This window comes from Pundamilia nyererei, unplaced genomic scaffold, assembly GCF_000239375.1.
Source record: "Pundamilia nyererei isolate P.nyererei 1_Seehausen unplaced genomic scaffold, PunNye1.0 scaffold00387, whole genome shotgun sequence".
Classification (NCBI taxonomy): domain Eukaryota; kingdom Metazoa; phylum Chordata; class Actinopteri; order Cichliformes; family Cichlidae; genus Pundamilia; species Pundamilia nyererei.
The window spans coordinates 305,241-314,679 of NW_005187788.1; the positions used below are offsets into that span (position 1 = coordinate 305,241).

General features: G+C 44.6%; 1 protein-coding gene across 1 annotated transcript in view; it reads left to right on the top strand.

The window, feature by feature from the left end:
• enpp2 (ectonucleotide pyrophosphatase/phosphodiesterase 2) overlaps nucleotides 1-9,439 on the top strand; it is a 78,041-nt gene that overhangs the window by 38,642 nt on the left and 29,960 nt on the right. The window contains exons 10-13 of the mRNA XM_005752880.1: nucleotides 3,694-3,759; nucleotides 4,825-4,897; nucleotides 5,008-5,116; nucleotides 6,013-6,138. Coding sequence (XP_005752937.1) covers nucleotides 3,694-3,759; nucleotides 4,825-4,897; nucleotides 5,008-5,116; nucleotides 6,013-6,138 — 374 coding nt within the window. The remainder of the gene's footprint in view (nucleotides 1-3,693; nucleotides 3,760-4,824; nucleotides 4,898-5,007; nucleotides 5,117-6,012; nucleotides 6,139-9,439) is intronic.

Here is a 9,439-nt window from a genome sequence, read left to right on the forward strand (position 1 = left end):
CACACACACACACACACTGTAACATCACCATGAAGTTCTTGGTTGATCAAAGCCGTGGCGTGCCGTCACGACTGCCTTTGGAAAATATTCTGTTTGTTGATCCATGTGAAAAGTTTCTGACTTCGGTTCAGCAGTTTTGCTAATTATTTTTCATACTTGATCTGTGTTTGATATGAACGCTGACTGAGGAACCAATGAGCTCTTACCATGTTGAGGCCCTCGGTGCCCGTCCGTCTGTCCTCCTACAGGACCGGTGAGACTTTAGTCTAACTCAGCTTCAGTGATCACCTTGGTTGTCTTCAGTCAAACTGTGACCAAGGTCAACTTCATATTTTGTTTCAGTTTTACAAGAACTGCTAGTCCTCCTACAGTATTGGTCAAATTCGAGTGAAACACGTGCACACAGTGATCACCTCGTGGTTCTTCACTCACTCTGTGCTCATGGATATCAGGAGAAGCACTACATTGCTAATTTTCTAATATCGAAGCTGCTAAACTCCAGCAAACACTGAATCTCTGTATCACTGACATGTAACTGTGTGTGTGATGGTAAGTCTGTTGTGACAAACTGTCCGTGCAGCTCTGGTAGGTCAGAGATCATCCACTCAAAGGCTGATTTTCCAGTTCCATCATTTAAACTATGAAATGTTGTATTGTTGCCTTTAGATGGGACAAACCTCATCAGCCTTCTTGTATGCCAGCGAATGGAGATTCTAATGTGTGCTTCATTTTGATAAATGAAATGAAATTATATGTTATCTTTTTCTGTTTGCTTTTACTTCATGGTCCACACTTATTAATTACACTTCTTAAAAGTAACTGCGTGGTTACACTCTTCTTTTGTTTGTAATAATCTGATCTTATTTTTCTTGTGGTTTGCCACCATGTGGCAGTTTTAGTAAATGTTTGGTGAGATGTAACAAAGGCAGATTAATAGTTTCTGGAAAAGGGGAAATATTTGCCTACTTGTCTGTTGGAAACACTTAAACGTGTCCTGGAGTTCTTCTCCAGCCTCCCAATGACATTTCCTATGGGCATTGTATGCCTGTCTATAGCCGCCTACTGTCCCCCCCCCCTGTACAGCGTAATGGTCAAAGGATTTGCTGGGCGATGCGTGCCAATACCTCCAGCTTCACAACAAAATGTTTTAACCTGCAGTCTTTCTAATGGCCAGTAGGAGGCGACGCCTCGGGTGTAAAAAGGAGTTCGCCTGAACAGGACTCTGTGGCTCCCTCAGTTCTCCTGATCTGTGGCCTTAGTAAACTCTTTCTTGAGTTGATGGTCTGTCAGATCAAGTCTTGATGAGTATAATTATATTTACTCAGTAAATCTCAGTTTTATTACAGTCAAAAATGATTCCTAGCCTTGGCTTCTCAGTCAGACCCAGCAGCCTTTTAGACAACAGTAATGTAGATCATCTGTTTTTAAACCACACTGAAGTTTAACACTGTATGTCCAGCCTGTGATGCAGCTGCAGCGTTCACCAACCAAACAGGAACATCTGTATATAGCTTAAGATGCCATAATTGTGAGTGGCTGTGTTTCAGCTCGTAGAGCAGGTCGCCTAAAGTCTGAATGTCGGTGGATTGATCCCCGTCCAAGGGGAAGCATCATTTGCTGATGCTTCCTATGTGTAGGCTCAGGTAAATGAGCGCTGGTGTTGTAGAAGTACCAGCCCGTTTACTGTGTTTAGAGAAAACTGCTCACTTCTGCAACAATAGGACATTTTTGAACTTTTCACCCAGTAAAAAGGTTTGGGCTTCAGTTCAGGAACAACTAAGAACATTAAGAATGATTCTCTACAGTTCGAGTCATTTAGTGTGTTGTTTGCATCTGTGGGTACCAAATAATACTGAGCTTGTGTCGCGCTGTCCTTACCTGCTCAGTGAAAGTCTGCAGAGTTTAAGTAAACATGCTTAGCGTTAATGTGTGTAAGTGACCTCAGAGCTGTCCAGGACTGCAGAATGTGTCTGTTCATGCTCCCTCGGGCTGTTGCATTACACCTACAACTCAGAGGAGCCCACATTTATCAGCAAAGCAGGCTTTTACAGAACAGGGGGTACATCTCTGCAGAGAGATGGCAGTGGGCTGTTTTTATAGCAATTAGTGCAAATGGGCCTGTTTACACTGCGCAGGATTCCTCTGTGAAGCCGGGTCGCAGATGTGCCGCTCTGTAGAGCCGTGGGGGCCAAAGACTGGTTTACATTGCTTTTCTTGCACTTGGCAGTGACAGAGCTGTGTGAGAAAGAGGCAGGAGAGTGCATATGAGATTTCTGTGTGCTTGAGAAAGCCTTCTTTATACAACCTATTTCATAGTTTGATGATTTAGCAGCAACGCTATGGGCCCTGGGATAGTAACAGGGACCAGGGATTGTCTGGCTGCCTGTTTCAAAGTCTGTGTTGGGTTCAGCTTTTTGGGAGGTCCTCAAACTAACCACGGGCACAGAAAACGAGTGGGAGTGCACTAAAAACCCAGTGGGAGGTGTGAGGGACAGAACTGAAAATGTTAGCATCGACAAAAATACAGGAAGGCAGCAGACAGGGAGAGAAATGCCTGCTGTAAAGTGTTACAACTGTGCGACCACAGGTTGCTGTTCCCCCACACTCACACCCACTCCCACCGTGTGTCACACATCCGGGCTTCGTCTCAGACCTGATAGCTGACAGCTGTGAACTGTATGACAGCCAGCAGCTTGGTCGGTGCATTAGATGCTGAGACACACTTTGCCCTTCTCTAAAATACAGGCTGTAATGTTAGTCACCTCAAAGCACTTTATACTGCAATGTAAAGACCCCACAGTATTAAAGAGAGAACCCAGACAATTAGACAGCCCCTTATGAGCAGCACTTGGTGACAGCAGGAAGGTAAAACTCCCTTTTGACAGGAAGAAACCTCTGGCAGGCTCAGGCAGAGGCAGCCATCTGCAGTGACCGGTTTGGAGGGGAAAGAGTGGCATATAGAGATCGAGCACAAAACACAAGCTACAGGGAAGAGAAGGCGAAAGTCAATAATGCGAAACAGAGCAAGACTGTACATGCGTGAGGAGTGGCATATTAACATGTCGGTATGTTGCTCTTGACACCATAAATTGTGCTGTGTAGCTGTGTTCAAATACTCTACTGATCCATATATGGCATAACCCTGCCTGCTGGTATGAAGCCGGCTCTCCTGAGGGTAAGAATTCAGTGCGCTTCAGAGGAAAAGTTCACTGAGTTTGGAAATCAACAATTAAGCACAGCTCATGTTAGAGCTCTTACTATAAGGACAGATCTCACCATTAGTTGTTGGGTGGAGGCTCTGTGAACCCACTGCGAGTACACGAGCACAGCGAGACTTTGAGAAGGACCGAGCTAAGAAACAAAGAAAAGGACAGCCTGATACGTTCACACAGCGCCCCATCTGGTTTCAGCTCAGCGAGACTGAGATTTTCACAGGACAATGAGGCAAAGCGTACAGATCTTTGTAAGCAGAGTGATGGAGTTCAGCATATTCTAGCATGTGTGACAGACCTGAACCATAAATGGCTTGGAGCTCGACTCCAGCGAACAGCGAGCAGGTGAGGGAGCTGCTCCAGGTGATGAGCCAGCTGGAGACTGTGCAGACATCGTAGATCGTTGTCTTCAGTTTGTGTGTGTGTGTGTGTGTGTGTGTGTGTGTGTGTGTGTGTGTGTGTGTGTGTGTGTGTGTTCCAGTGCCATCCCTTTGGAGAGGAGGATACTGACTATGCTGCAGTGGCTTCACCTCCCTGAAGGAGAAAGGTGAGCTGTATGTTTGATTGTGTTACATCTTCTTACCTTCCTTTTCCTTTTCTTTGACATTTGGAACTGCTTGTTCCCTCTTTAATTAATCGAGACAGAGAAAGTGACACTGATGTAAAGTAGAATAGCTCCATGCAGTGGATACGTACCACTGCGGGACCCTCAGTTCATCGAATGTCCAAAACAAACCGTTTTAGCTCCTTTGAGTACTTTAAATAAGCTTTCTTCTGATTGGCTGCCACTTGTGCATAAGAGTTCTCTGATGTATATCTGAGGGATATCTGCTCTTGCTGACATCATAAAGTGCCAAGTGTGGAAAGCTTTTCAAGCAGTCTGAAACCGGGGCTTTCAGCTCACGGGTTTCATGGTTTGTTTAGCTCCTCCCCAAACTTGAAATTTGCCTGGATACCTTTAAAGGATGACAGGATGACTTCACTCTCTTCTTGCCATTTTCTTTTCTTTTCCTTGCCAGTTTGCCTCACTTTGTTACAACCTAAATTAAGTAATAAGAGCTACAGTTACAGATTTTGACCAAAAAGCCTGTGACCTTAAAGAAGGAAACATCTACGCAAACATCGTTATTATCAGCCAACGTTAATATAATGTTCTAGCACTTTAAGCTCAAACTAAGTGTGGAAACAATTGTTTTTCATTTAAATAAAAGTTGGAGTCATTTCTCCATTCAGTGCTCATTTCTGTTGCTCTGCTTAACGAGCTGGTGAGTAATGCTGGCTGAAGGTGAGTTTGCCTGATAGCTAAAAATGAAGAAACAACAAGTTTTAACATCACCTAAATAACATAGCAGTCGGTGGCATTGGTTATATCTGTTTGTTGTCAGTATCCGGCCAATAACAGTATATTAAATAGTTGGTTTTTTGTTATTTCTTTGCTAATTGTTACCTGTTAAACAGCTCAGGAGAAGGGTGTGCAGTAAAATCTATTTTTCTATGTGAGATATTCACCATGTTGGCAGCTGGATCACAAGAGTCCAAACCAGCCTCTGGAAACTTTATTTCTTGATGTTACTTCCACTAGAAGTCGACTTTGACTCACCTTTTGTTGCAGGCCTTATGTTTACGCCATGCACTCTGAGCAGCCGGACATATACGGACACAAAACGGGGCCCATGAGCACTGATGTAAGTACTCTGTATCTGCACAAGCGTCTTGTGGCATGTTTGTGGAAAGCATGCAGTAAAGGAACATCCAAAATGTTTGTTTGGAGGATGACTCGCTCTGTGTGCTCTAGCTGAACATCTCTCTGAGGATGGTTGACAAAATTATCGGCCAGCTCATGGATGGACTCAAGCAGATGAAACTGCACCGCTGTGTCAACATCGTCCTGGTCGGGGATCACGGTACGGACACATACACACCAGCACAGGTGTGTGCGGAGGTATTACATGCTTGAGGACTGCAGGCATGTTCAGCACGCACAGCAGCATCTGTGAAGCAGAAGCTTATACAGAATAACATTGCTTCATTCCAGTTGCGTGACTACCAGTGACTAAGACACAGGGCTAACGGAGGAACACAGATTAAATACGCACAGGGAAGGTCAAGTGAACGCAGGTGATACACATTAAAACAGTTAATGTAATCACCTGAGACAGATAACCAGCCGAAGATCTGAACTCTTCAGGAATCATTCACATTAGTTCTTGTGAGGAAATGAAATAACAGTGGACACTTTTGCCTTCTGCTTGCTGTGTGTAAGCCACAGTGAACGAGCAGTACATGCTGTATTCAGATTGAAAGGAGGAGTGGGGTGAAGTTGCTCATCAACTGCAGACCAGCAGCTTAAATAGCGCAGCCTATACAAGTGGAAGAAGTGATTGTATGTTCCTCTCCTGCATTTGTAATTTTGATCACTTGAAATGAACAGTCTCTAATTTTTATGTTAGTTTACAAAACTTACAAACTCAGCAGGGGTCAAAACATTATTTCGCTCACAGCTAATTAGACGTGTAGAGGACATTAAAAGCCGTCAGCTGATGGGACCTCGCAATTACATCAGCTGATCTTAACCTTTCACTCTGACCAACACACTAAAGTTTCCTACATTAAATGTTATATCACGTAGCTACAGCTGAGATATGTATGGTGACAATAATAATCAGGGCAGGTAAGTTTCCACCAGGTTTACTTACAATCTTTAGTCCAGTGATTAGAAACCGGACCCAAACTGGATTGAGCTGTTGGAGCATGAACTTGGTTTTTGGCTTCAGCTGCTCACATTCCCACATGTTCACAGGTATGGAAGAGGCCCACTGCGATCGCACCGAGTTCCTCAGTAACTATATGACCAGCGTTGATGACATCATCCTCGTCCCTGGGTCCGTAGGCAGAATACGCTCCAGACAGCCCAACAACAGGAAATGTAAGAAGTCAAGTTGGCGTCTTTGTTGTGTTTCTTTTCACTCTTATTCTCACTTTTGTTCAGCAAACATGAAAAAATAACTGTGGTTGAGAAATAAGTGTCTCATGTGATCTCACTGGGAGTGTACGCAGTCTCTCTTAGTGAATAAGTCAGTAAAGTTTATTTAGAAAGTACTCTGCACAGGCTAGGAGTCACAAAGTGCTGAACATCAAAGTTCATCAAAGAACATCAAAAATAAAGATGAAAATGAAGGTAACATCCAGTCGAGACACAGAAAAAAAGTAAAAGGTGGTTAAGTAAGAAGTTCCAATCAGTCCAAGTCTCAACAAAGAGCCTGTTGAAACAGGGAGGTTTAGATCTGCTTCGAAGGACAGAGTCAGCTAATCTGAGCTGTCACAGGAGACCGTTCCACAGTCTTAGTGCCACAGACTGCAGAGAGCCTGTGATCAAACAGTGCGAGCAGCAGTTTGTGTAGTGGGCAGCCTTGAGCCGTTCAGTGCGTCATATGTAAGTACAAGAATTTTATAATGAATCTTCAGGGAGCCGATGTAAAGGATATAAAATAGGAGTGATGTAGGTTTGCTACTAGAACGTGTTAATAGTCTGGCTGCAGCTTTTAAGATTGCTCAGAAACGTGCAAGAAATGATTTATCTGGGCAGGTCAACAGGACATCACAGTAATCTAAGCACGATGACACAAATGCAAGAATTATTTTCTCCAGTTCAGCCGCGGAGACCATGTGTCGTAGTTTAGAAATGTTCCTTAAAAGAAGGAAATGGGATCGAGAGAAAGATTTTAGCCACAGAGGAATAAAAGAAGAAGCAAGATGAATGATTTCACGATACAGCAGAGCTGTAATCATGGTCTCAGCTGTGTTTACATTTAGAATGTGTCATGATAGCTGTGTGGCAGGCAGGATGAGGACCCAAAATGCAAACTCACGGACTCAGGGGATAAACTCAAAATCACAGCTTTAATGCTGGAAGGCAGATCACAAGAAATACAAAACTTAAACCGGGAACAATAACTAACACTTGCAGAGAGACACAGGGAAATCCACGCAGCTATGAGAGAGACTACGACACAGAACTGAGGGAGACGCAGACAGAAATACACAGAGGGTTAACGAGGGAAGTGGGAGCACACGGGGAACACAGCTGACACAGATAATCATAACGAGACAGGGCAGGAGTGAACACAACATAACGCATACTGACGAGAGACTGTCAAAGTAAAACAGGAAGTACAGAGGTTCAGACAGGAGGAGAGAGCACGGGGAGAACACAGACATAACAGGCTGGGGAAAACATGGAATAAAACACGAAAGGGGACAAGGGCTCATGAATACATAGAGGGGCACACAGGGGGTGAGAGTCACAAAGGGAAAGCACACAGGGAACAACATAACAGGGCAACTCAGGAAACAGAACCTAAACAGGGAACTGAATACAAAAATACAAGAGAACTAAGAATACTGGGCCAACACGGCCCAGGACCATGACAGAATGAGGTCAGTGCTAAAGCTCCGGTCACGTATCCAGGTTAAACGATGGAGTAGGGTGCACAGCCTGCCCAACTGGTGACGGTTAAAGACATATAGAGCTGAATGCCAGCTTACAATATATATCTCCTAAAGTGTAAATACATTGAATTAGGTTGAGAGCTAAAGGAAGAATGCAGAAAGAAAATAACAATGGGCCCAGAACTGAAGCTTTAGGTTAGAGAGGCAGTGTTACGGTGCACACTGAACGCAACAGACGCGACCAGAGCGTCAGGTTTACATGTAAAGTCAATGGAGGAGCGCGATGAAGCGCGACTGGGGGCCCCGCGAAAATTCAGAAGCAGATTTGCGTCGTGAAAACGTGCAAGTAGCACGACTGACGCGTTTGAAGTGCGAATAGAAATACGCGCGGCAGTTTGTGTGGTGCATTTTGTTCATTCACGCGTATCGCATCTACCGCGAATCTGAACTCCAGCTTCAAGTCGCACTGCGACAACCAATCAGGAGCCTGGTGACGTGATGCTCTGACCTAGTTCAAAGTGGCGGGCCCAGCCAAAGCCATTAACAATATGGAGGAAAGGCTCATCAACGCCGTAGCAAATCACCCGGAGCTGTACGACACCAGCTGCTTTCTCCAACGAGAAGTTTGATATTATTTCAAATAAAGTTTTGTAATGACTAATGTCTCAGTTCTACTACACAGCAAATACCGGCACACAACTTGAAACATGTAGAATTGATTTCATATCATACTAATGAAAAAATAAACTACTATACAGGAACATAGTGGAGACCAATTATTTAAGAGAATAAAGAGAGGTTAGTTTATTTTGGAGGCAAGCTCCATTTATTAAGAAAACTTTAAAAAGGTAGGAACGCTCTTTAGAGGTTTGTGAGTGGCTCAGAGCCGTTGTGGGGACGTCACTGGGACTTCAAATGAGCATATATTAGCACAGATATCGATAAAGGACTACCGTGTTAAACACACCGCAGGCAGATGAACAGGCGCTCTGCAGGTGGGATTGAATGCCTGTAGTTGGTGTTTAGGCGGCGATGCTGGGACCGACACGGGACAGCAGCTCCTCAAACTGGGCGAGTGAAAGACAGTGGTACCGCTGAAAGCGGCCGTCATCCAGACGCAGCTCCTGGAGCTCACCAAACTGCTCACGCCTCTGGAGGACCTGATGGACCCAGGTATGGCGAGCACATCCTTTACGCCGCTGCTCTGCTCTCCACAGTAAATAGAGAAGGGAGACTCTCTCTTCAAACGATCAACAGCTGCCATCTTGCAAACATACCGTCTGGCACTACTTCCTCCCACATTTCCGCTTCACGTGCGTGAAAATATTTTGAAGCGCGACCAATTCGTGTTGGTCAATGTGCACGCGACCAGCTAGGGATGTCTATCATGTTCGGTGTGAACGCACTGTTAGGGGTTCAAGAAGGCCCCTGCACCTCCTGAAGCTCCGTTGTTCCACAAAAGGAAAAAACAACCCAGACCATTGTGGCCTCCCCTCCACTGTGGGGCGTAGAAAACATCTCAGGTGGGATCTGCTGTAACGTTGGAAACCATCAGGACCATCAAGGTTACATTTTTTCTCATCAGAGAATAAAATTTTTTTTCCACCTTTCATGTTCCATGTTTGGTGCAAACGGTCGGTTCTGTGGCGTCCAAGGAGACGAGGCCTTTGAAGACGTTTGTTTTTGAAGCCCTTCAGTCTCAGTGCGATATATGTATATATATTTATATATGTATATATTAGGGGTGCAACGATACACAAAATTCACGGTTCGGTTCG